General features: G+C 42.8%; 2 protein-coding genes across 6 annotated transcripts; both read left to right on the forward strand.

Annotated features, from left to right (window-relative positions):
* Positions 1 to 1,120: 1,120 nt before the first annotated feature.
* Positions 1,121 to 5,680, forward strand: slc38a11 (solute carrier family 38 member 11). Its single transcript, XM_035603999.2, has 12 exons — positions 1,121 to 1,204; positions 1,308 to 1,422; positions 2,448 to 2,522; positions 2,610 to 2,744; positions 2,944 to 3,009; positions 3,138 to 3,244; positions 3,324 to 3,403; positions 3,559 to 3,629; positions 4,095 to 4,256; positions 4,354 to 4,466; positions 4,767 to 4,898; positions 4,991 to 5,680. The coding sequence occupies exons 1-12, from the start codon at positions 1,193 to 1,195 to the stop codon at positions 5,228 to 5,230; spliced, it is 1,308 nt and encodes a 435-aa protein (XP_035459892.1). The 5' UTR covers positions 1,121 to 1,192; the 3' UTR covers positions 5,231 to 5,680.
* A 362-nt stretch (positions 5,681 to 6,042) lies between these two features.
* Positions 6,043 to 27,713, forward strand: cobll1b (cordon-bleu WH2 repeat protein-like 1b). Of its 5 annotated transcripts, none has more exons than XM_035603993.2 (14): positions 6,043 to 6,432; positions 6,668 to 6,748; positions 19,354 to 19,542; positions 20,211 to 20,415; positions 20,515 to 20,740; positions 20,842 to 20,886; positions 20,971 to 21,065; positions 21,204 to 21,440; positions 21,567 to 21,696; positions 23,740 to 23,989; positions 24,079 to 24,167; positions 24,503 to 25,920; positions 26,905 to 27,054; positions 27,148 to 27,713. In XM_035603993.2, the coding sequence occupies exons 1-13, from the start codon at positions 6,392 to 6,394 to the stop codon at positions 27,016 to 27,018; spliced, it is 3,120 nt and encodes a 1,039-aa protein (XP_035459886.2). In that variant the 5' UTR covers positions 6,043 to 6,391; the 3' UTR covers positions 27,019 to 27,054; positions 27,148 to 27,713. The 5 variants fall into 5 exon arrangements, with proteins under 5 accessions (XP_035459886.2, XP_035459889.2, XP_035459887.2 ...); XM_035603996.2 differs by having other exon boundaries at positions 6,047 to 6,432; positions 23,740 to 23,977; XM_035603994.2 differs by having other exon boundaries at positions 6,184 to 6,432; positions 27,154 to 27,713.
* Positions 27,714 to 27,789: the final 76 nt, after the last annotated feature.

Consider the following 27,789-nt stretch of genomic DNA (forward strand, 5'->3'; position numbering starts at 1 on the left):
ATTGTCCGGATGTTTGCAGTTATGTATCATAGAACTAAAGTTAACGCCACAACTATGGATCAAACTCCCCCCTCTCTCTCTGTGTTTGTGCTACAGTCAACTAACAGATCAAGTATTCAATCATTTCTTAGTCCCATCATTTATGGCGTGTAGGAAGTCATACGTCTGTGTATGTTTTGCGTATTGATAATAAAACATTTTGTAAAGTTGCATAGGGATAATAATACATTTTGTCATGTTGCATATGGATAATAAAACATTTTGTTGAGTTGGGTGGGCGACTTGACCGTGTGTGCCACCACATTCAGTCCGTCTGTGTCGCCACCTGGTGGACACTCAGAGCATTTTATTTTACGGTTTTTGAATTGCAGGTTTTAAGCATTGGGGTCATGTATTTTTCAACAATAATGATACATTCCATTAAATTTCCACGCGTGCATTCTGGTGTGTAAACGCTGACGGTTGCATAAGTGGATGGAATCATGTAAAAATGTGTGTTCATTGCAGTTGACAAATACTGTACATTAATAAATAACACAACGACACTTTTACTCAAAAATAAGACTTTTATTTAACTGACCACTTTTTTAATGGAGTGCTTTCACTTGCTTATGTTTAGGCAGTGTCAAAAACTACGCAAAAGTATGAGAACATATATATGCTACCATATTTTTGAATCCACTGTGGGGTCACCCCTGCTGATCCCTGTTTTCTCTGCAACGTCACAAAACATTTCAGTTTCTCAGTGAGAACCCCTTTAGTTCATTCCTTATTCTTTAATCCTTTCCGTGCTAGTACCGTTTTTTAAACAGCCTGGCAGAATAATCCTTTGATAAATCCTTAAATTCCAATTTTTTTCTCATAGCATGTGTCCATAACCTGGCACCAAGTGTCATAGTGCAACCCATTTCTCAGAGGGTATTTGAATTAACGCTGGTGTAATGTGATCCGGTGTTGAAATTATGGGATGTAGGCTTGATTGCGTTCAAGTCCTTGTTTGGCTGCTGCCCCGCTGATTCCCATCGCACCAACCAGGGGGCGCTGCTGAGGCGGTTCGCACGGCTCAAGTTGAGCGTTGAGTGATATTGACAGACTTTCTTTTTTCGTTTTTTGTTCTTGGTCTCAGTCACACCGAGGATATGTGAGGAGAAGAGACAAGAGGAAACACACCAGGGACCTGCAGGTGTTCAAGATGGCCCAACAGGTACTGTTGTAGATGTGAAGTGACTCTCTGGGATTTGAATAACAGTGTGAGAGTTTTATTATTTCTTTGTCATTTCTCTTTGCATTGTTGTCTTATTTTCCAGCTCAGGAATGAAGAAGGGGCCGCATTAATTCCTCCACAAAAAGGAGGAGCAAGAAGTGCAACAATATCTGCAACTTTCAATTTCATCAATTCCATCATTGGATCAGGAATCATAGGCAAATATTCAGTGCACAACTACATTGCATTGCTAAACAAGTTATAATTGAACTATACCTAGTGGATTGTATGAGTGTCAAACCACAGCCTCTTGTTGATTTCAAGCTCTACGTGATTCAGTTAAATAATCAGATGCCGTTGCTCCTTTTTTGTGCAACAAGGAGAAGCTTTCATACCCTCCGTATCATATGACTCCCGCCTGTTGCCCCCAATTCTCCCCTTTAACCCTTTCATCCTCAAAAATATATAGCCTGTGCTGTTTCACATTCCCCTTGCAGCAACTGTTGTAGACTTATACTGCAGCCTAACTGACTGCACTTGGAAAACTTGTGTTTTACATATAACAACACAAAAACAATTTGTTGCAAACATTGCCTTTGGCTACAAAAATATTCTAAACAATATTTAGTGTAATCATTAGTTTAAAACAGTGCCTATTAAAACTACAGCTTCAGACGGCTTTTCTTCAATGCAATTATAATTTGACTTGTTGTTCCTTACAGTTAAAAGTTGCTGTCATTGTGACAGAAATGTCTGACAGCCTTATTTTCTACAGTCTATGTAGAATGAATCGTAATACCGACTTCTTAATTTTTTTCCTAGTCTTCCCTCGTCAATCGTCCATAAATGTGTGACAGAGAAAGCGGATCAATAAACCCAAATATTAGTCTTATTAGAGTTATTTGAATAGACCAAATGTGACTTTGTGCTCACTGTGGTATTAATATCATGCTCATATGATCACATGTAGGAAATGTTAGAAATTTTATGAAATATGACAGTACAAACATTACAATGGTACTTAATTTATATTTAATGTGCAACTGAAGCCTGTAACAAGAAAAAGTCAATGTGCCTATTGTTTTTTTAAATAATTAAAGCAATTTTTAAGTATGACTCTTTACTTAGTCTACCAAGAGTGTAAAGCCCTTTTTTTAAAATGAATTTGATGATTTCCTAACATCTTTGATTTCCCTTCAGCTACAGTACAGTATAAATGCTTTATTCACCTTTTTAAAACCAGGTTTACCATATGCCCTGAACCAGGCAGGGCTCCCCTTTGGCCTCCTGCTTCTCATAGTCGTTGCGTTCATCACAGGTGAGTTTGTTGAAGGTGAACTATTATGTGAATGGAGACATGAATTTTTTCAAATGAACAAATCAACAACACCCTGTTTCATCACAGATTACTCCATCATCTTATTGATTAAAGGAGGGAACCTGTCAGGGACAAACAGCTATCAGTCACTGGTGCAAAGCACATTTGGTTTCCCTGGATTTTTGATTGTATCTGGACTGCAGTTCCTGTATCCTTTCATTGGTATGTTTTTTTATAGCAAGTATCCAAAGTTGACTATTGTATCTTGTTATAAAGCAGCATGTTAAGTCTAATTGCCAAATGTGGTCTGCAAAGTCATTTGTTTCTATTGTGCTGCTATGGCTGTTGCCTCTGGACTTTTTATAACCCAGCAGATGAATATGAATAATGGAATGATCTGTTGCCTCTGTTTTCCTCACAGCCATGGTCAGTTACAACATCACAACTGGTGACATGCTGACCAAAGTGTTTCAGAGAATACCAGGAGGTATGACGCATACTGTTTGTTCCACCACAGACAACAACCAAAATGACACCATTGTTAAACACGCAGTCCATATCCAAGGTCCCCAAATATTTAATTTCTAATGTGGTCGTGATGTCTTGTGTTTGCAGTTGGTCCAGATCACGTACTTGCCGAGCGTCACTTTGTGATCTTGCTGTCAACCTTTGCGTTCACCATGCCTCTCTCACTGTATCGAAACATAGACCGACTGGGGAAGGTAAGGCTGATGACGAGACGTGTCACTGTAATTTGGTGATTTCCGAGATGCCCTGTAAAACCTCCATGTGTGTTGCCAGGTGTCCCTCCTGTCAATGGTGCTGACACTTACCATCCTCATCATTGCAATCATCAGAGCAGCTACCTTTGGACCCCAAATGTATGAATCTGCCATTTGCTAACCCATAGTAAATTTAAATATTCCTGCGTATGAACAACAGAAAGTAATACACACTGACATGCTTCTAGAAACACAATCATGTTTTTCTTCTCTGTGTTCCTTTACGACTGAATATAAAACAAATCACTCTCTAGCCCTCCCACAGAGAATGCATGGGCTTTTGCAAAGTGGAATGCAATTCAGGCAGTTGGTGTTATGTCTTTTGGTGAGTCTGCTTGATGTGCATGCTTGATCGTGGATTGTGTTGCCAAAGTGAAGCCAGGTGTTAGAAAAAAGTTTTGGTGATGAAAGTAATTATCTTAAGATTTTTTTTTTCAGAAGTTGGTGGTGGGTGAAATAGAACTAAAAACACAATTCCAATAGGATGATAATGTTGCTGTACACTGTGTCTGCTGTATTTTTAGTTGGCAATTATTGGCTTAATTTTCTGTCTGCTTGCGTTGAAAACAGGTCTGCATGCTCTCAGGAAAATGCAGTGCTTTGTTGCCTGAAATAAGATTTGGGTAGTGGGCTGCGTCTTAGTCCCAAATGAATTAGATATGCACCATTTACCATCGAATCCAAAGACGGGAACTGTTTCAAACTGTGTCTGTGCCTACATCTACGGAGCACAATGTGTTTGTGGTACGATTATAGAGCTCTGATGTTCCGGCCCTGTGTGTCTCTTCAGCCTTCATCTGCCACCACAACAGCTTCCTTGTCTATGGTTCGTTGGAGCAGCCCACTGCAGCTAAATGGTCTCGAGTCACCCACGTCTCAGTCGGTTCTGCGCTTGTGATCAGTGCTGCGTTTGCAGTCGCTGGCTACACCACCTTCACCGGCTACTCACAAGGTATCCATACAAAATGTCCAGTTGAGGTGCACGTGCATTTCATTCAGTTTCTCTAACACCACAAATGTATACTGAGATCACATGTCCACTTCTGCAGCAGACATATTTGAGAACTACTGCAGGGAGGATAACCTGGCCACATTTGGTCGCTTCTGTTTTGGTCTCAGCATAATAACCACATTTCCACTGGAGTGTTTTGTTACACGAGAGGTAAGTCTTTCCACTCAAGACTTTAAAAGTTAAACACTAACATATGCAAGGGAAACTTTTATTCTGAGGGTCTAGATATGACTTTGTCGATAAAAATGTACAAATGAAAGCAGCACTTTTGGACCCGTCGCTCCTGCTGAGCTTCTCAGCAGGTGACAGCTCGACAGTGTCGGGGTCGTGTTCAGGAACCTGTGTTCTTTCCTTCAGGGTTGTTGTTCTAGCTGCAGAAGGTGTGTACATCTAACTACACGCACACACCAGCAGCAAATTGATTTTTCACACTATTGTGTATCCTCGCAGGTGGTATCCAACGTCTTTTTCAGTCACGATCTTTCAAGAATCGAACACGTTGCCATAACCGTGCTCATAGTGGCAGTTTGCACATCGGTGTCTTTGGCCTATGACTGTCTCGGAGTTGTTTTGGAGCTGAATGTAAGTGAACCCTACTCAGCCAGTGTTTTTTCTATTTACAGGTGTTCATTTGACTATGTTTAACTTGTATATATATTTTTTTTCTAACCTAGGGTGTTCTGAGCGCCACGCCACTGATCTTCATCATTCCATCAGCGTGCATCCTCAAACTCTCCCCTGGCCGCTGGTTCCAAGGTGAAAACCTGTTCGCCTCCGTCTTGATAATACTTGGCGTGTTCGTCATGGTCACTGGGTTGACCATGACGGGCCTCTTCCCTCAAGACTGTTCACACGGCGCGGAGATGTTCTACTGTGCAGACGCCAATGTCTCCGGCACGGCACCACCTGTATGACAGGGATATCCTCCCAAACAGTTTGGGGTTTGGCCACAATGAAGGGAAATCCCAATGCCACAGATTACAGCGATATGTTCGACAACATTGTGCTTCCAATTTTGTGGCAGCAGTTTGTTTTATACAATTGTGATTTTCCCAGTTTGGTGTGGAAGAACTGCACAGGTCTACGACGTTTTGGAAGTTTTGGAATCAGTTTTGGAATCGGACAGACTAATGTAGAGGTGTCTGTTTACTTTTGGATAATTATTGCATGTGGGATTATTTCTAATATAATTGTTCTTATGTAATCAATAGTCTGTTTTTGGGCTGCAGCATAACGATTACTCTCGATTACTTTCTCGATTAATCGATTAGTTGTTTGGCCCATGAAATGTCATAAAATGGTGAAAAGTGTTGATTGTGTTCCCCAAAACCCAAAGATGATGTTTTGTTTTTGATATTCCGTTTATTGTCCCAGGGGAGCAAAGAAATCAGAGCATACTCACATTTAAGAAGCTGAAATCAGTTCAGAGATTAATAAATGATCACAATAATTGTTGATTTATTTAGGTCAGTTGTCGATGACTAATCGGTGAATTGTCGCAGCTCTAGTCCACGTCGATATTTATTATTCTCTCACACGGGGTGTGGGGTCGTTTCCGCGAGCAGCCACACGATGTCGCTGCAGACAAATGACACATTTATTAAAAGGAAGTTCAAAACAACTGCTCCGGTGTCTTTTTCTCGTGCAGCTTATTTCCTACTGCTGATGATTTGTTCGACACATGTTTGTGTTACATCGTGGGTTAATTGCCAAGACGTGAATTTGGACACGACCCCGTTCGGCCGAGCGCACCATCGGGAGCCGGAGGGAAGGTGAAGTGGAGCTGAGCGACGTCCCACTTCTTCCTTTTCTCTGCAGCTCGGCGTCGCGATTCCGGGTCTCGGCCAAACAAGTTGGCAGAGTCGTGTTCGGCGTCAGGAGGGGAATGCGTTAGAAATGTTGGTTTAAAAGAGAGGAGGGGAAGAAGAACCAAGAGACAGAGTAAGGACACTGGAATGGCGCGCGTCGAAAGCACAACAACAACAACAACACCACGGGATTTACGCGGAGCGGTGGATCATTCATCCACACAACATCTGTGCGAGGCGACTCACCTTCCTCTGTTCTGAAGACCGATGGAAGTCGACCGCTGCTCCGACAGACAACTGCATTCATGGTGAGACGCGGGTCACTTCAGTCGTGACTAGTGCTTGTGAAAGGAAAAGAAAAGACAAAATAAGTTTTTCGTGGGGACTATGAAAAAGCGATGACCTCATGTGGGATTCGCCCACATTTCAGTGTTTGTGTTCGCATCACTCACAGCACTCAGGTCGTGAACCACTAACAAAGATGAATTCTGCTTTTTCTTTGTGTGTGTGTGTGTGTGTGTGTGTGTGTGTGTGTGTGTCCAGTCCGAGGGATTTTGTTAAACCAATGAGTTTAGTCATGGATGATCATGGATCGCGGCCCCATCCACGCAGCTCAGGTCTGAGGTATGTATCTGTCATTTGGATCACCAGCTGTCATCTCTGGGTTTTCTTTATTTCATTAGTCAGTGTCAGAGGAACAAAAACTAATAAGAACTAATGAGACCAGGCGGCTGCAGTTGCCTTTTTTTGTTTTTTTTGTTTTACTGTTAGAAATATTAATTCAGTTATAACTTGAGCCACACCTCCCCAGCCTGGCATCACTGTCTGGAAAATAAAATGATAAAAACAGCTCAAAGGGAAGCAAGGCCTAGCTTCTTTCTTCATCGTGCACACCACCAAAATCAAGTTCCTCTGTCTGTGAGTGGCAAACACGAGCAAGCTGAAGCAGGGACCCAGTTTGTGAAAGGCATGAGCATAATGCCACCTTCTGTAAGAAAAAAAAAATCAAAAAGAAATGTATCTACAGATCCAACTTTCAACAAACATTCCTTTCACTCAGCACAACGCCGCAGAGTCACAGTTGTTGCAGACGTTTCAACCTTTGAACCCTCCTCATTTCCTGCTCTCCAGAGTTCTAGTGAGAAATTGCCTTGACCATATGTTAGAGGTCATGGGAAGTATTCTGCAGGCAAAACATTCTACCTCCTCTTGTCTCCGTGATGAGCCCGGCCACCCCCCCCCCCCCCCCCCCCCCCCTTTTTTTTTTCTTGTGGAAATCAGGCGTCTGCTGGACGTGAAACCGATATTGTATAAAATACTCATTTGTCGTGCCCAACGGTCGGAGTAATTCACTGTAAAAAAAAAAAGTGTGACATGATGGAATTTCCCATCAGTTTTGGTTCACGGGCTCTGAGATGATGTCAGCTGCCTTTATTCCAGTGGTTGGAATCAGTAAAGAAAAACTGGGAGTGAGTTTCCAGACTTTTTTTTCATTCTACAGTCACTACTCACGCCTTTGGCATCCAGGGCAGATCTGCAGAGCTTTTGAGATTTTAATTAGAGGTGAGAATTCAAACATATGATAGTTTCCAGTCCAGTATTCCATAATTGCTAAGTTTCCAGTCCTCCTGCCCTGCAAAATGTCAGTTCCCCTTTGCAAAAAAATAGCATCCAGACACATCATATACAGTTTACAAAAAACAAACACCCCCTTGTTGTCACTTGCATTCATATTTCATAAGTGTTTTGTAATCTGGGAGCCCGGCCACACTCCCTGGCAATGGAGAGCAGCAGACGACCTGAATCACCCTGTGGTTCGACTATTGTAAGTAAACCACACTCTTCCATAAGCTGCTGGGGTGTGGGCGAACACACGTGTTCTCAGTCTTATTTGTGGTTTCTTATATTTGGAGCCAATATGTATTATATTTGGAGCTGCTGCTGCTCACTTTTTGAGCAATGCAGTCGTATGTGAGGATTTCATTTGACCCCCAGAGCTGCGCTTCATTCGTTATCCAAATACTGCCCCTGCCAGAATCACTGGTCGGGCTGTTCTTCAAGCTCCGATGTTGCCAGTAATCTGCTAACTAGCATACATTTATAGTTTATTATTAACAGTCTGAATGACATTACTGAATGAAGTTTTTTTATTTTTTTATTTCTTAGTATGGTTTGTTCTCTAAATCGTAAATTAATTTGAAGAAACGCTTCGTTTGAATCACCAACCTCGCAGCACCGTAACAATCCAGGAAGATAACTTTTTTGACGGATATCACAGATTATTTTTTCAAGACGCGTGGTCATTCCTGCGTATCTGCTCTCAGCAGCGTGCGGCTTGCAACTTGGAGCCCTGCTAAATTGGACACACCTTAAACCATGATCTCACATGGCTGGCTCTCCTCGGGGCAGAATGTGGAATTAGTTAAGGTATCGTGAATCCCCACAGCTGTTTTCAGGCAGCATGCAGGCAGTCCAAGGGCACAGCTGCTCGCTTGAGTCTGCAGATGAAAACCATGGCAAGATTTTATCCCCTTTTGTTGACCTTGATTCTTCTACTTATCTTTAAAAAAAAAAGAAAAGAAAAGAAGGTTTTTCGTTGTCAGGCTTTTATTTATTTAGTCTTATTGTTGGCTCATCAGTCAATTGTGAAGCACGTACACTAATCTGTATGAGAGGTGCTATACAAATAAAGTTTGATTGATTGATTCATTGGCCAAGCGATAGCTGAAGAAGATGAGGCATGTGTGGTGGAAACAGAGACAAAAGACAAGATGACAAAAACCGCAGGGGCTCGAGTGGACTGAAGCATATTACAGTATAAGAAACATAAGGCTTCATTGTCATTGTTGTTGTACGACCACATTTTGTTTGGTAGTCACCACCAGCAATATAAAAAAAACATAAGAAAACAAAATCTAAAAATATGTTACAGTATATACAGTATATACAGTTTTTTCTCGAAACTATTCTCCGAGACAACAAGGCTGTCATTCGGTCCACGGCATGCTGCCCTCAGGAAGCCCACTCATATCATCTGCAGCCAAGAAGCGAGATAAAAGGTCGTTCAGCGATCTCCACCCACCAGACGTAATAAAGCAAGAGGAAAAATCTGAGCTGAGGCCCAGCGAGCTCGCCCTGCTAATGAGCTGGTGTGTCTTTTGAATAGTGGGATGTTTTATCTCATGGATACTTTCCGCCTCACGGGGCTAAAACAGACCAAATGGCTCACGACCACCAGGGACCCGGGGAGAATGGGTGGTCTTTGTTACCGCACTGAAACCAACGCATTGACCGTAAATACCAGTGAATTCTTCTCACTGGACGGGTATGAACGTTATGAAACGCAGTGGGGGGCTGTTTTTTTCTCCTTAACTCTAAAGTAGACATTAAAACTATTCGTATTTTAGTGATGTTGTGCACGGCTGCGTGTTTAAACAGGTCTGCTGCTCACATTGTGCCTGTACACTGACTAAATGGACGTGGAGCCCTGGCCCCTCATTGTTTCTGTTATACACTCTTCCAGGCCATAACAGTTGGATGCCTCCCACTCTCAGCCTGTCTAATATGACCTATCATGAATGAGTCCTTTGTGCTCTCTCAATAGAAACTCCTATTTATCCCGACCAACATTCAAACTTTCTACGCGTCGCAGAAAACAAATTGCTTTGTCTCACTTGACCTTTATTATCAGTGTTTGTCTTGTTTAGATGAGATACTGAACGTGTGCAAAAAGGCCTGGCCTGTCACGTTTGGTAGTGGTTGAGTATACTACAGGTTTTTTCTGTTGAACAAGACCTTGACAAGCTGTCGAGCAAGTATCCAACCAATGACAAATCATAAAGCCGAGCGTAAACTAATATTAGATGGTAGCCAATGGGAAATTGCACCACTTTAAATTGCTCTCCAGGTGGCACCACCTCAGTGCATATGTACCCACCCAGGTGTTTGTGCACATGGGCACTACAGCACTCGATCCTGTGGTGAATTTAGCCTCAAATCAGACCGGTTATGAACTTTTAGCGTGAACATTCATCATCGTCATCATCATCATTATCATCATCATCATCATCATTAGCCCCATTTCACTATCAACGATCCCTATGAGGTGCTGCATTCTGTTGAAACTGAAGAATCTTCAGGAGCAGAAATACTAATATAAATAAAACTTGTGAAGGTCATACATTTTTTTCCAGAGAGAAGGAGGAAAAGGGCAAAAGCTCCTCCTCTGGCCACGACTGTAAAAGTTCAGGACGGTCGTGCTGTCCTCGCCCTGAGTTTGCATGTGAGAAATGGGTGTCACCCAGTGGTGACATTAAGCTAAAATGTGGAGTTTTTCTTTTCTGTTGTGCAACACTGACTGGATATGCTGTTTACAACAACAATGTAATAAGACACAGAACGTGCCTGTGTTAGCGCAGAGTCACTGTGTGCGAACCGGCTTCAGAGACCTCAGTTCATGTGATCTGCGAAAGAGGGACAGCATGCTGGTGCGCCTTTTTGAAAGATGCCCCACCGTAGACAATGCTGCATTGTTTCAGATGAAAGAACGCCGTGTGATAGTTAAAGTCACGACTCAGGGGGAGCTTTCTATCTCGAGTTATTTTATCTCAAAAAAACAACCAACAACACACATTTGGTCACGTCCCCAGAGGTTAGGGGGGCAATTACCATATCTTTTTCAAACTATGCTGGACGATGATATGGAAAACCAAACAACTACTTCCCCGCTCACCTTCTTGACATGTTTATTCAATTAAAAAACCTTTACTTTTTGCATCAGTGGAGACCAAAAACACATTATGTCACTTTTTCTTCTTCTAAGCAGAACCAGGGTTTGTTTTGTTGCGATGTTTAGAGTAAAAACTATTTGAGCTGCTCCGAGATAAGGTGAGGGTAATGTACCGGAGCGGACCCCAGTTCACAGTCTAGAATGAGGGGAGCTGAGAGATAACGGCATATAATCTTAAATCTCATTACCTCACATACGTGGCCGGCTGGCTTACTCTGGCTCTGCTGCACAACGTGTGGTGCAAGAGTGAGCGCCACATGGGAGTAATAACGCCGAGTGAAAATGAGGTGGATCGTGAAAAAAAGGGGTTATTATATACTGCGTTGAAAAAAGATAATGTCACAAGACTGGTCCTTAAATATTCATCAGAATTCTACATGTGTGTGTCGGGGACGCCCAGAGGGTTTGAGTTTAACCAGGCATGGGCTGGAAATTGCTGTGGGAAAAAGAGTTTTTTGTTTTTTGCCTGCAATAATAAACAATACACATAGGAAGTGGGAAGTTCTCATGGGGTCCCTGTGCTCCCTTTTCTCACTAATCCCCCACCACCCCCACCCCACACTGCTTACGATAACGCTAATGGCCTTTCCAGACCCTCTTTAAAAAAGAGTTTACTCCGAGCGACTTCTCATCAAGTTACCAGCTGTGGCTCTGGCCGTGTGTTTTGTCTTCTCTCAGGGGGGACGACCCAGCACCACCGAAAGGAGTAACGTCTGAGCTCCTCCCGCCTGCTCGTACACACTGACATCTCCTTCCACCACTTAACCTCCTTATCACGTGACGGTATTCGCTGGTGGTGTTTGTGGAGCGGGGCTGCACATTCTCAAGTGAAAGTGTAAGACTGCTGACTCGTTTCATGATGGAGAGTCAACTTTTATTGCGTCCGTATCAGGCGGTGCACAGTTTCCACAACAAAGCCAAAGCTCTATCAAGTATTTCATTCACATTTGCCAAAAAAACAATATACCTGTTGTAGGTTGGTCATCGGGTTCAGGACATTTGTTAATATTTGATATAATTGTATTTGTTATATCTGATGATTTGTGATTATAGGAAAGTCACAATAGGTTTAAAAATGATGTTTGAAGCAATGGTCGCACAGCTGCTGCGTTTGTAACGACCGTTTCGTTTAGATCAGAGAAAATGAAAGGAAGCCGAGACAAAGCTGTTTATTCAGCCTCTTGTTCTGTTGATTAAGTTAACAATGAAAACATCAGAAGAGGAAAAAAACTTCAGCTTTCTCTGCCTGGATCAGGAAATGTGCCTGGGTCTGTTAAGTGCAAGGTGCTGACAGCCTCTTTTGACAGCTCTCCATTAATAAGGGCATCTGGGCTGCTCCCGTGAATATCTGTGCTGACGTTAGAATATGGTTTTGCTCACAGTTTTAGATAGTTTCAGAGTGGAACAGTGTTATCTCAAAAATCATGTCTGATCGTCGATCATAATTATTTACTAAAGATTTTCACGTGTTGAAACCAAGAAAGTGCGGAGAAAGATGCAATCACGGGCTCGTCGGTGTTTAGAGTAGGTGCTTTCAGGCCCTTTGTTAGTCAGAGTTAGTCCTCCAACAGGATTTCCAAGTGAGTCAGCTCTGCAGAAGTGAGGCGTGGTTCTGAAACGCTGGCAATGTTTTGCATTGTATTTCATAATGAAAAGCAAACACGGGATCGTTACCTGATTAAATTAGGTGAGTGGGAGGATTCCAAGACTGTGAGAAGCACAGTAACGGAGATAAGGGGCCCGATTAACTCTCCTCCACTCCTGAGTGAAACACATCATGATAATTCAGCATATGTGGTTGTTATCCACAGTCACCGTTGTGACCTGCCCTGCAGTGTGGGTTTCGGTGCACTGCTGCTCCGCTGGCCCCGCCCACCAGGTTCATGTCTGCACAGGGAGGCAAAGCTGCTTACCTTTCATGCTCATGACCGCAGGGGGAGTGTGCCGCCGACGCACCGGAGCGCAGGAGCTTTCAGATACACCGGGAGGGTGGGTGGGGGGGGGGGGGGGGGGGGGGGGACTGATCTTAGACAGGGGAGACATATTTTCTGATGTCACAGCTTGGGTGTGGCATTAAGGTGGGCCCCTCTTTCTACCTACACTGACACCGTTTAGTCCGTGCGACTTTTTCATGGGAGATACTCAGCGGAATGGAAATAATTTGAGCGGAGAGAGACAGCCTTGGACGAAGAGGTAAGAGCGAGGAATGAAATGTTGGCAGAGGCAGAGGAAAAGCAGGTCTGTCACACCTGCTCTCCAAACTTCTGCCTCTGGTTGTCGTGTCTGTAGGGTTAATCGGAATCACTGAACTCCTCCGTACGAGACCTTATGCGTGTCCTATTTCTTTTTGTTTTCGTTCAGACTGTTGCCTGTCTTTTGTGCTTTGACTTGGAGAGGAAGGGTGTGTTGGAGCCGCTGCTCTCTGGCATGTTTGAGCCTGCACGTTCAACTGTACCCGCCAGCTTGTGAAACTTCTGCGTTCTGGTCACCGGAGCATTGAATGGTTCTTCTTCTTTCTCAAAATAGTTGGGGTGTTGTCTGAACTGAGACTGTGACCGGGCAGAGGGACCCTCTTTGAAAAACCTGTGTGTTGTTTTGTACATGAACCCAACATGAGCATGGATTCCCTAAGGGGGCATCCTGCTGCTCAGCAGCTGTCAGCATGCCACAGTTGGCATTTTTGCCAATCCTCAACCTTCTCAGACCCTCAGGATAAAGTTTGTACCGGCGCGGAATTAAAATGCACTGTGTGGTAAAAACACATAGGAGTAACTAAAATGTTTCTAGAAAAAGTCATGCCCCCTGGAGCCAGCTCTGGCTGTATGTCGAGATGTCTTTTTTGTTTGGATTACTTCTAGGAAATGACTTCTTTCACCAGTCTTTAAACTCTCCCCCATCTCTCGCTGTCATTCTGTTTCACACAGAAGTATTTGAAATATTTTTTACATGAGGGGTAGCATCTGGATTTTGGAGCCTTTTCTCGCCTGTCTCGATCTACTGTGGCATATTTTTGTCAGGTGTGTGTGGCTGAACACCAGACATCTGTTTTAACCGATGTGCATATTCAACTCACAGATCAATTAGTGGCTGCAGTTAAATAAATCATAGAAAACCCCCCCACAGCTCACAGTGTTTATTTGGACTTTTGAGTCCGTCTGTTTGCACCACGGAAGTACACAAATTTGTCGTACGGTGAAACGGCAGCAAATGGCACAATGACCGCAGGCCTGTTATTTCCTGCTAGTCTGCGATCGGAGACTGTCACGCATGTCCTGTGGTATTGAATTGGCTTGTTTGTGAGTGTCAGACCTCCCAGGGAAACCCTGTGAATGAAGCATCAGCACAGTCAAGCTTCAACACGTCTCCTCTCATTCAGCGGCGTCTGAAAAGGCAACACAAAACACAGGCTCGGAAGGCAAAAACCAAACCAGCCCGTGTGTCCGTGTCTGTCACATGCTCGAGGTGTCTTGATGTAATCACTGACGACACATGCTGTAAAAACTGGACTGGCCCTGAACCTGAGGCGTGGGCGTTGGGTGTTTTTTTCCATGCTAATTTATTAATTGTTCACAGTAAAATATCACACTATAGTATTTTCTCTTTACTTCATGGCAAGCCACATAAGAACTGCATCAATTAAACAAATGTGCTTACAAGGTCCCGTATTAGGCCATTCGTCACAACGTGTGGAAAAGTTTAGACACAGGGCTAAAAGATCCTAATCCCATTTTCCAAATAAACAGCCAGAGCCAAGAAACCGGGACTTTGTACCCAGTAGAGACCACAGTGTAAATGTCTGCTTAGCTCGACTCTCTGTTGACATGCTCTGCAGGAAATACACGATCATCACGTTGGCCCCATACCAACAGGGTCTGATCTGTATATTTATCTCACACTCCCTTCTTTACTTGTATGTTTCCTTTCTGAACTGCAGTTAGGTTGAGGAGGTTTCCTCTTTAACATATCAGGATCATTCCGTATTATTATTCTCTGGTCCCTAGAGGTGGCGGGGTTACAATTACAATTGCAATTCCATCCCTTAATAGTGTATAATAGTTTTGGATACAAACAACAACAACAAACATGTCGATAGTTTAGCAGTTTTTAAAACCCCTCAGGGGGAAAAACATTGGAAGTCGGGGTGGAACCACCGCCCTGCTCCGCATCTGTGCACTGTTACGTAAATCACCCTCCTTCATCATGCAGCTCCATGAACTGTGTGTCAAAATCAGTATGTTCAACGGCGACAATGAACATAAACAGCACTTTTTTTTTATATTGTAAAAAACTATACTTGCAATACTTCAGACAGGATTGATTTGTCAAGATACAAACCCAACAGTTGGGGAACAAAAATGGTTTGAATCTTCATTTGTTAATCCAATCATTGCAACATATTGAAATGCAAATATCTCATCACCAGCTCGAAAACGTCATTAAAGCTGTGGAAACTCGATTGGTAATCCTCAGCAAATCCCTTGGTTGCACATGTGAGCTGTTCTTTTCTCAAACAGGAGCACAAAATACACCTCTTATGGAACATTTTGGTAATATGTGCCAAAGGGTTGAAAGTGGATATATCAATACTGCATCAAGGTCACAAGTGTGCAGCCTTGTCCTTCTTCCATGTGAAGTCTCTCCTTTGCAATCCAGCAGTTCACTGGAACAAGTTTTATTAAGTTTATTTGGTGGAAATGATGACCGGCAGATAGAGGCATTTTCTCTTCATCCAGATCAAACGTGTGTAGTACAAAGCTGAATACATGACCAAAAACAAAATCTTCATGAATTTAATTTGATCCACTAGAAGACGGACAAGTTCCAAAACCATCTGGCAGACACACACACACACACACACACACACACACACACACACACACACAGAGAAAACTACTCTGAAAATGGATGTATCAAGAAAACCTGACCTTGTAACGTAGTTATGGCTCTAATGTGTCAGCTTACTGGCTCCTTGGAGGGTTTTTTGCCACATGACAAATGTTATGCCCATTATTCACTTCTAACTTTAATGTGTTTTAACTATTAACTTTACTGAGTAAAATATGATAGTTTAGAGTAGTAACTGTATAGCTGACGTGACACCTTGGAAGGTGTACGAAAGCGTGCCATCCAAACCTGATTTGCACTAGGTGCTGGACAGAAGCGACGGAAACTGGAAGACAAGAAATGTCCCAACACCAGTTTTATGTGTCTGTGCTTTGTACTTTGTCTGAAAAAGAGCCCGCTCCCCAAAACTCCCCATAAAAGTTTGTGGGAGCGTCGAGTGCTGACATCCTACCCGCCATACCGCACCCTATTGCTGCCCACAGTCTCCCAGGCATCATGAAGCAAGGATAGTATAGCATTATACTGCAGCCTTGAGAAGTTCTTGTCAAGAAGGACATAAACACACATGTGAGATATACTGTAAATTCGTAACTGATGTTAAATGCTATATCTAAATGCAAAACAGGGATGTAGGGTCCTATTTGGCAAAAGGCTCTGATATAGACATGTTGCTGTTCATGTTGCTGTCTGCTTTAGATCTTTATTTATCCTGGCTACTGGTGGGTCAAAGATGAACGGACACACAAGTGGGTTTCTGCTTTGTCCATCTGCTCACAGGCCTGTTTGATTTTCTGCTGCTGCCTCAGCTCTCTTCGCAATTTCTCAAATTACAGAGTGTCATCCTTGTTGCTTCCTGTTGTAGTGAGAGAGATACTGGTTGACCTCTGATCAGCTGAAACACGACTTTATGCAGTGGTGTAGTGGTGCCTGGAGAAGTGGGTAAACTCTTAATTTATGTCCTGTTCTTTTTGAAGCGTCCCCTCTAGCAAAGGATAAACAAAGGTTTCAAACTTTAGCTTTTTTAGGACACCCAAAATGGGCCTGTAACATTTGCACATTGTCATTTAATTTCTGATGCAGATGCAGATATTGCATCAATACAAACCCACAGGGTAAAGGTTATTCCTTAGTCCATCCGCACATGAAAAGTGGACGATCATGCAAGGAGTCTATGACCCAGTGGATTCTTTTGCAAACTGTCACTTGGAACAGCTGATTTGCAACAGATAGTGTCTGTCTGGGTGTGGCATTATAAAGTCAACATTATTTGTCAGGGGCCTAATGCATGAATATGTATAACATATTCCAGATGAGGCAAACATGGTGTATCAGTCTGTTAAAGTTTACTTTTCATAACGACACAGCCTTTTTCTCCAACTATTATGGAGCCATCTCAAAAAGAGGTGAATTAGAAGTGGATATTCGCTATGCCGATTGAAAAATAAATACGCAGTATACCTGTGTTTACCCTCCAATTCACTACTGACCGTATGGATTTCAAAGCCCGCTGTGCAGTTGTTTGAGTAATAGCGGACAATAACGCGTTAAACCTGACGTTTGTAGATACGACTGATGCTTCCTTCTTGTTACATTGTCTTGTGGCATATACATAAGAGAAGGAATGTGTTTCTCTGAAGAATGCAAGTAACAAATACAAGATGGCAGACAGATACAGTATATTGTAAATTATGAGTCTTGGAGGTTTTAGCTTGCATTAGCCACCTTAGAAATAACTTGCTATAGCCATCCAAGTCTCCGGGTGCAGCTGGCTGGCTGAACACTGACTTCTGTGAGCTTTTCCTTTTAACCTGCAGTGCTCACTGTTATCCCCTTTATCACGACACATCTGATATTTAACAACACACCCCCTGCTGCAGAATTACATGGACATAGACAATGTCTAAACCCCTTCAAGAACAGAAATAGTCACCATTAAAAATAGTGTCCGGATATTATGATGACTTCCCTTTTATGGTGGAATATACAGCCTGTTACAGTAATATAGGTGGCAAAGTATATTCCCAGCTCTAATGAATTATTAATTATGAGCACAACGTGATTCCATTTGACATATTTGTGTTAAAAAAATTACACTCAGAAGACTGACTGACTGATCTTGGCACAATAGCTCTTTGCAAATAATATTTTTAAGCAATCGTGACTGACCCAGACAGTTTGTCTGTTTGACAAAGGAAGGTTTGTCCACAGTTGTGGAGCCCTCACAGCGAAAGTGAACGCCCTGCCACGCTCTGTCTCAAGTCCTGTATACCTGGGTACAGTGAGCTACAGCTGGTTGGCAGAACGAAGAGTACGAGCAGGGGTACGAGGCCTGAGAAGGTCTGCTGGGTAAGGTGGCGTGAGGCCGTTTAGTGATTTCAAAACAAGTAAGTTGCGTGTATGCGGAATATGGTACCTTTGAATTACACATGTATGTTATGTTACGTGTGTGTATGCATGTGTGCATATTTTAAATATAAGTCATAGTCATGGTGTTTAAGGACACCCGCCCCCACAGTAAGACTAATAATCCTCTGTAGACGTGCCTCGTTGGAGCCTGTGACCTTGCATTGCTCGGATTCCTTTGTTTGAATAAGCAGTGCCCCCACGTGAGACTCTACAGACTATACTTCAGGGCACCGGGTCTGCAAAAACTCTTTTCATCCATGCACACGCTGACCAAATGTTTTCTGAAGTGACCGATTCCTTGGCTCACTGACTGACTGACTGACTGACTGACTGACTGACTCGATGGTATCGCAGTACAATAGTGTGGCCTCTGCTGAGCTGATGTGATCTTGTTTTTTGCTTTTTTGCATCACATCTGCAGCTTTTCTATTTCATGTGAGTAGTAACACAAAGCAAAATAAAATGGGTTACAGCTAATCTTATAATGATGACCCCCGTTCCAAAGGAAACATTATTTTGTTGTTTACTGACAGCAGGTTTTATTTATTGTTCACGACTTCTCAGGAGCATTATGAGAATGTGATAACAAATGCGTCACACATTTTACAAAGTGTTACTGTCTTGACAGGAGAACAGCTGATAGAAAAATTAAATTAGTGATACAGTATAGTAAAGTTATTGGCCTATGATTTGTTTTGTGGCATATTTGATGAGTCTGTAACCCCCATGACTGCTACTGCTCTCTCCCACACTTATTGAGACTGTTTCCAGGAATGCCAAGTCCAGACAAACGCTCAAGAGTAACAAATGAGAAATCTCTATGTTGCATCTTAATTTCTGTCTCACAAGTCTGACCATTCACAGCCATTTCTTCAGGGTCAATGAGTAAATCTGTCCGCTTGGTTGTCTTGTGACTTGTTTACAAAGCGGACTTGAGTTCTTTCAGTTAGTGGCTTCACTGCCTTCCAAAAACCTGAGGAAAAAAGGATTCCTTTCATGTTGCCTGGTGCACTTTGATTTTCAATCAGGTTATTGTTTGAAGAGGCAAAAAATGAAACTCGACAAACACGCACATAAGTGGAAAAAACATTCCCAGTCATCTCTCTAAGTGTTCATTTGTCTGGCAGTGTCAAAGTCAAACTTTTTAAAAAGAAATTAAAATAATTTACTCTCCCTTGTCCAATTGCAGGGTGTCGACCAAAAGCAAGGCACCATCCCCACCAGGACTAAAGAATCTGGGTTCTCCAGGTTTCTCACAGTGGTACCCAGGAAACCCTCATTTGACCATGGACCAGAAAGAGAACCTCATTGACAAAGACCTCTCTCTGGTTGTGGTTCTGCCAGGAGGAGTAGAAAAGATGACCATGGTCCATGGCAGGTACTGTAAAATCACTGAATCCGTATCTCACAATCGTGATGTGTGCATGGTTTAATGCAGACAGTTGCATACATACAACCGTTTTGCACTGAATTTGCACATATAGGATGATTATTTATATAATCAAATGCTACATTGCAATAAATACAAATTTAAATCCTTCATTCAAATACTTAAACTGAGTTTCCAGCACCAGAGTTTTTTGGAACAAGGTCTGCGTGTCCTTCTGCAAGTCTACTCTACTCTACGTCACACAGCCCGGACTTTCCATCAACAAAGTTTACTTAAGATATCATTATCGTTCTCACAATGCGCGCAGTTTACAAACACTCTTTCATAGGTATCTTTTGCAGCTCGGGCTCTTGAGAAATGACTGAGACCAATCTGATATGAACGGATTAAGCACTGAATTCTTTGCCTTCTTTTCTCCCTCTAAACCTGCCCGCACAACAGAGTTGACGCTTTATTTTGAGGAATAAGTTTAAGGCGTTGTCTTTTTTACTGTATCATCAAGTGTCAGATCAAAGTGAAGAGATAATCCAGACCATTTCCATGCCATTGTTTAATGGGACATTTCAAAATTGCTTTGATCAGAATGTTATATTTTAAACTGTGTGACTGGCTCCTCCCCCTCTAACAAATGCTTATCCCCGCTCCTTGTCTCTTAGCAAACCCCTAATGGATCTATTGGTGACACTCTGTGCGAAGTATCACCTGAACCCATCGAGCCACACCTTGGAACTGGTCACCGCCAACAGGAACAACATCAAGCTCAAGCCGAATGCTCTCATAGGGACCTTAGCTGCAGAGAAGATAATACTGAAACCTAAAGGGGAAGACAAAAACAAGAAGGCAAGTCCTCAAATGCCCGAGGTACGTCAAACACGTTAGACATCATACTGCATGTTGAATAAACAGATCGATTATCAGACCACAGATCATTATCATAGTGGAGCATTTTGTGTTCTCCAGGCAACTGTTCGGATGGTGATCAACTACAAAAAGACCCAGAAAACAATACTACGAGTTAATCCCAGAGTTCCCCTGGCTGAACTCTTACCAGCAATATGTGAGAAATGTGAATTTGACACAGAGACTACAGTTCTACTGAGAGATATCCAATCACTGGCCCCCCTGGACTTGTCCAGTTGTCTTAACGATTATGCAATAAGGGAGGTTTATGCAAGAGACACAAAAGGTAAGTGCTAATGTATTACGACATTACTCACTCATTGTGTTATTGCTATACTGTACATACCACTTGCTCGATACTGAAGCTCATGCCTGGTGACTCTGCAGGACAACCTGCTTCTCCCGTGTGTCCAGCCTCACCAACTCATGCAGGTACTGTTTGTAAACTGTCTGAGTGACATCAATGGGTCTGTCATATTTCTGACAAATGATATTCTACATTGTTTTTCCCCTAAGGGATAGTTACGCCGGGCAAAGATAAAAATCAGAAGGAGAAAGAAAACAAAGGCCTTTTCAGCAAGTTTAGAAAAAGCAAGAAAAACTCTGACCAGGTAATGCAGCGTTTTTACGAAACTTTAAATGTCCAGAGGGAGGTTTCTTTACTTTGGTTTGCCATTGGTTCACATGCACTGTGTTGTTTGGGAACACTCCTCTTATCATGTTCTGATTGGATGTTTGTTCTTTTAAAGGCAACAACGGCCAGTGCCCCGGCTTCTCCGGTGCTTGTGAGCAAACCTCGACCGCTCAGCATGGCCTTACCTAGCACACATTTGCCTGCGCTCAACTCTCCCTCGAGCCCCATCGACGGCCCAAAGAAGAGGCGTGCACCCCCACCCCCAATACTTGTGTCCCAGAGCTGCCCCTCGGACCTCAGCACCCGCAGGAGACTCAACTCGGAACCTACCGGCCAACTGGACAGTGACCAGGTGAGTGGACTGGGCGTTGAGACAGCAGCTCTGACATCTCAGCAAAGCTCCGAACACGAGAACGACACGTCATAAGATTTATGTGTTAACATGGATTATGCAACTGAAGTTAATGCTGTTGTGTAGATGGCTGGTTTGAGTCGGGGGTCTTCGGCGGAGTCGTCACTGAAGAGAACCAAACGCAAGGCCCCCCCACCCCCCACATCCCCCAGTGCTGTCGTCCAAGAAACAGTTCCTCTTGATGAAAATTTGCAAGGTTGGTCTGTGTTTACATTTTCGTCTGTTTATCCGTGTTTCCTGCAAGAGTTTCCACCACAACTCACTCGGTGGGTTGCTGTGGTCATTCTCATCGAACGTTTACATTCTTTCACTGCTGCGTTGGATATGAAGTATTGCCCGATGTATGATATTTTGTCATGTGTACTTTGACCCCCAAGACAGGTCTTGTCAAACTTTGTAACAAAGTTTAATTTGACTCTTGTGCCTCCTAGTGGCCATTGTTTAACAGTGCTTCGTTTAGGGAGCATGGTCATGGGAACTCTACGGTGGTGGTGGTGAGAGCATGGAAAAGTATTTTTTCTAAATAGGCTTTATTTTGAACTCTATAGAGTCTTTAGGCTTCAGAGTTCTGCCAGCATGCTCTCTATACTAGACATTTTCATTCATTTAGTATTTTAGAGCTTAAGCTTTGCCTCTTTTCCCGGTCTCTGATTACTCTCTGCCTTGTTTCTTGTCCAACATGTATTTTTTCTCTCCCATTTTTAAATACACACACTTACTCTATCTAATCAGTAATTAAGTCTTGCTTATTCAGATATCAATGAAATGTCCCAAAAAAAATCCCAAACCACAATCAGACAAATGTTTAAAAAAAAGTTTCTGAGAAGCTTGTTTTTGCTACTTTCCAAATCACTGCAGGGTATGGATCCTTTGGTAGTTTCCCTTTGTTGTGTATTATTAAACTGCTTTGACATATTTTCCTGTGATTGTATAGACACGTCTGACCCTCACTGTATTGTGCTGTGAGGAAAACACCACCCATCCTGTAAACGGAGAAATTTAAAGCAGAAACTATGAATATGAAGGAATATTCTTAACTGAAGTTTTATAAACCACATTGCCAATTTATTTAAGTTTTTGTTCGTGTTGCTAAAATGATAAAGATTGTCCAGTGGACTTAAAACTTTAAACTGGATTTTATCTATTTTCAGTAAACGGTCAGTACCCCAACCCCCCTCCAAAAACATTTTCTCACTTTCTCTGGATTTTATCTAGCCATGCAGATGTTTGTGTTTTATTTGCAGATGTAGTGAGTGGTAAGTGAGATCTCTGGCACCACCATGACTCTACAGAGGTGAAAGCATTCGCTTTGTGCCTATTTTCTTTTTCTGGGAAAAACGACAGCAAGATCTAGATCTATATACAGAATTAGAATCCCTTATTGAAAATTTTCTACAGCTTAAACAACCATTATATTAAAATTAATTCTCTCATCGAGTGTATCCTGATTAGACACTAGTAAGAGCCCTGAATATCCCTCATTATTATACACTACACACTCCTTTAATGAACTCTCCTTTAAATGTTGAGACCTTTATGTCTTGCTATTTCTTGTTTTCTCACACTTGTTGTGTGTTGTGTGATCAGAAAATCTCACAGCTCTTTTATTAACCATCATCAGTAGCAGCACATTTCCCAGAACCCATTAATACAAAATGTAATAGTGGAAACTTTACAACTCCCGTCTGCATGTATACACCATCGTTTTTGTCCTCCCCAGTTAAAGATCACTTCCTCCGCTGTTTCCCGAAACAACACGGTGCGGCTCAGTAGATGTAGAGATCAAAGGCTGGGAACACCGAGTTTTGTTTAAGTAGCCTTGAAATTCCTTTTGCTCTCTGCTCCTCTCTGATGCACTTCCCTGAAGTGCTAAATTAAGAACCTGGCGAGAGGGAAAGAAAGAGATGCAAAGGACTATTAAGGGGAATTCATTCATCGGAGGAACCTTTTTACTGGAAATGTGTAAACCGATGATATGAATAAATACTGTATGTTGGATGCATCATAACTAAAAGCAAAACAAATATAACAACGCAAAATAGTTTTAAAAAAACTCTTAAACTTTTGCCAACCCAGTTGTTAATGTCATAACATTTTGCGAAATCATGTTAACACAATTGTTTTTACAATTATGCTAGAGTCAATACACGCCCTTGCCAAAGCAGAATCCTGTGATGCGAGATGCTCCACTGATTGTTGTTCTAACAAGACTGATTTCCTTCATGATGATGCTCTACAGGAGCTGCAGCTGCTAACACACTGGAGGAGATAATGGAGCAGGAGGAGACAACTCCCTCTCTAATGTCCGCAACTGCCAGTGACACCCAGGGAGAGGACAGCAGCCTCAGCGCCTCAGCCGATGTCTCACTGCATTCCCCGTCCCCAGACACTGAGCCACAAGGCACAGTGTCACAAGGCACAGTGTCGGTGGAGGGCAATGAGGAAGATCAGTCTCATGATCTGTCCTCAGATGGCAAGTACGAACTCTAGTAAGACTTCTCAAGACTGAGCCATGTTTTTTAGCTTTTTTTTGTCATTTGCATTAGCAATACTTTTATGTCTTTATGATACTTTTCAGTCAACTGCAGAGCACATTGACTGAACCTGCAGCCCTCAGTGACGTGAAGACGACTGCTGCCACAGCCTCTTCTGAACTGGCAGATACAAGTGAGTTTGCTCGAGGGTTTAAGTTGTATTTACATATCCATTCTGCAGATGTTTCACAAAGGTTCAAAGTATATGTCTTACACTTAGCGTACATATTGTGTGATCTTACCTATTTTATCTTTCTGATTTTCTTTATTCATGTTCCTTTGTGTTAACCTCATTCTGTCTGCCTGTCTGATATTATTTATTCTCTGTAAAGCACGTTTTGACATTGTTGTGCTATATAAATAACGTTTATTATTATTTATTATTAATGTGCTAAGTTGCCGTCTTCTTTTTGTTTCTCAGTCAACACTCCCTTTAAATATGATTTTCTTGTGTATCCCCCTGTATAGATGGGGGTCCGTGTCAAGCTGAAAATGTCATCCCACAGCCAATCTGTGAAGGGTCCATAGCGGAAAGTGTTGAAGGTGATAGCAGCACTGTAGCGAGCAGCCTCGCTCAACCTGTAACGCAGGAGGCGGAAGCACAGGCCTCTGTTCAGGCAAACACTGAAACCCCCCGGGAGCAGGCTGACAGGTCGGAGAGCCCAGTGGCCATCGGCACATCACGCCCCACTGGAGACGACGCTCAAGTGCAAACGGATTTCGCACCGCTCACTGTGCCGCCGCAACAACACATGGACAAAGTTCCCTCCGCAGGAGATGCGTCTTCCCCCGAATCAGGGAAGAAAGATATGGCCACTTTGACGGAGGAGCTGGACCCAGCCAACCTCGAGAATCCTGCCTTATCCCACATCCCAGAGACCTCATCATGTCAAGACTCGGCACCCAGCGCCCCTGTCACGACGAAGGCCCCAAATGTTTATGCCACAGACTCTGAGCCAAAGCCCAAGCCTTCCAATGAGCTGACAAGGGACTACATCCCCAAGGTGGGGATGACGACATTTAAAATTGTGCCCCAGAAATCTCTGGAGAAACTGAGATATTTTGAAGTTGCTCTGACACTGGAGACAGCCCCTGCAGCTCCAGAGGAGGGACTTGATATCGGTTCTCTTCAGCTGGAAGAGAGCGTCGCACCGAGGGAACAGACGGTGGACTCAAAAAGAGAGCTGCAACCTACTGAACCCAGGGAGGACTTACTGACTCGCACTGCCTCTACCCAAGACACTGTTAATGGAAGTATGCCCGAATCTACTCATTCCTCATCACTTGCAAGTTCCCTAAAAGCAGATGACAAGAGCCCGTCCTTTGCTAACGGGGCATCTCAAACAGGTTCACCAGCAGAGGTCAAGGAGACTAAAATTCCACCCGCAACTAAACCTAAGCCCGGCTCTTTCCGCTTGGCTCAGCACAAAAAAACACCTGGGTATTATGTAACTTCAGCAGCAGAGAAAAGTACCAGTCCTGTCTCTGGCCAGGGGGAGGCTCAAGGAAGTGCAGAGAGAGCAATGTCGCCCGCCTCTCCTCTTCCGCCCCCTGTGCAGTGTCAAGAGGAGACGACAGGGGCCACCAGCGTCCAGCTGAGCCCGAAAGGGGAGGACAAGAATGTAGCCAGCCTGCGGATGACTAGGCAAAGCAGTTTGCCATGCAAAGAGCCTAGTGTGGGGTTGAGCCTGGAAAAACTAAGAAGCTTTGCAGCCCCTCGGCCCTATTCCCCTGCAACCCCGTCCCGCTTCGCCCAGGCGGTGTCCTCTGCTGTGAAAAGGAGCCAGTCCTTATCCTGTGGCCCAAAGTCGCCTCGCTCACCAGCGTTCTCTCCGAATACAAGTTTCCCACCAGTCCCAGAGACAAAAGCATTGTCTGAGCTCAAGGTGAGTTCTGATAGCGTATACTTACATTTAAAGACTGCTTTCTACGGAGACCAGTGTTGCTGGTCATAGCTGTTTAAACACTTTATTCACACACATATAGATATTTTAATGCTTGAGCAGAGGGCCACACTGCACTGCTGATTCAAGCACTATATTAAGAAAAAGTTACACAGATTTGGGGCACAGTCTGCTGACAATGAATGACTAAACAGCAACTCAAACACTTTGCTTATATTTAAATTTTTCCTGCATGCATTCCACACAGAATAGACTGAGGGATGCAGGCTGTGTTGCTATCTGTCAAAAGGACCTGCAGTTGTGACTACAAACCACAATATAATCCACAACGAAAAAAAGAATTTGATATTCTTGTATGACTAACGAATAATAAACACATGATGTTGACTATCGAACCAAGTTTTGGTTTGGTCATGAAAAGTAAAAATGTTTTTTTTGTGAGGCTTTCAAGGTCAATCTGAAATATTTCCACCACTGCCTTAACATTTGACATTTTTAATGTTCAAAGTAGATTCCGTGTCCTGAGTAGCTGGACCGAGTGATGATCTACAATCATTTTTATTGTTTGCTTCCTTTGAAAGAAATAACTCACTCTCCCCAGTAAATTCAGGATTTACACATTGATGTGATCTCCAAGTACTTTTTGGACAGAATGTCCACTTGGATATAAAAATTTCCACTCTGTGAAAGAAAAACACATTCTCAAGTGCAAAGCTGGTGATATGCTTTGCCCAAGAATTTCTCCGTGATGTGCGCACATCAGGACATAGTTGGAATTGTTGAGTCATGGATATGATGCAAAATCGCTGTTGAAATACTGCATTTACTCTCGTTGTGGCTAATATAGTTGTTTTATTAGCTCTTAAAAAATGCACAGCCTTGTTCTTTCTTTCTGTCTCTTTATGTCGTCTGGTACAGTAAGTCTTCAGTGACATTGTGTCTCCCTTTCTTCTGTTAATGTCACAGGATGGTGAGAACAGAGAAGTGGATGGTGACAGAGACTCCGTTCTGCAGGGAGCAGAGGGCGAAGCACCATCTTTTAGTGGGATTGTTAAAATGGAAGGCGAGAGCGGTCCATAGCAGTGCCTTAATTCTTCTGACAATCTGTCATCTACTGTGAGCAAAATCCAGCACATTTCAGTATGATATTAAGGTCTATATAATAAATATATTTATTAATGTATAATAATAATATTTTTTTCCTTCCAGGAGTAGCTTATCCTGTCTACTTTGAGTTCTCCAGAACCCCTTTACCCCACGACACGGAAGCAGCAACTGTCTTTTGTCTGACCTCTTTTTGGGAGACTCCAACAGTGTACATAAAATTGATGTATCTGGAAAAATTAATAACTGATGTATATTGGTTCATTTCTCACACATCATCGAGTGATATACCTTGGCTGACCTGCACATTTTTAACGCTTTCGCTTTCATCTTGTGTGGCTGAAGACTATCTTGCATTGGACGCATTGCGGGTTTGTGAGCGGACGGACGAGAGCATTTATCAAATGTGATTCTATAAATTATTTGAGTGATTTTCAGAGTAATGTAATATTATTGGGTTTTGTTCAGATAATGTTTTATCTCAATAAATACTGGATGTATAGGGCAGAACAGGTTTGACCGACTACGGTACTTAAGGCTCCTTAGATTATACAGGAAATCTATATTTAAGTATTGCATTGAGTTTGGATCAAGCTATATGCAGAAAGAGACACTGTTGTGCAGAGCCCACCTGTTGTTCTTGTGAATAAAGTTTTTTTTTTTTTAAATCATCCCTGTTGTCTTTATTATTCCCAATGCCTCCAGTGGGTTGATAAATGATTCGTCGTCCTGAAGAGCTGAAACTTG

The sequence above is a fragment of the Scophthalmus maximus genome, chromosome 14 (genome assembly GCF_022379125.1).
Source record: "Scophthalmus maximus strain ysfricsl-2021 chromosome 14, ASM2237912v1, whole genome shotgun sequence".
In the NCBI taxonomy this organism is placed as follows: domain Eukaryota; kingdom Metazoa; phylum Chordata; class Actinopteri; order Pleuronectiformes; family Scophthalmidae; genus Scophthalmus; species Scophthalmus maximus.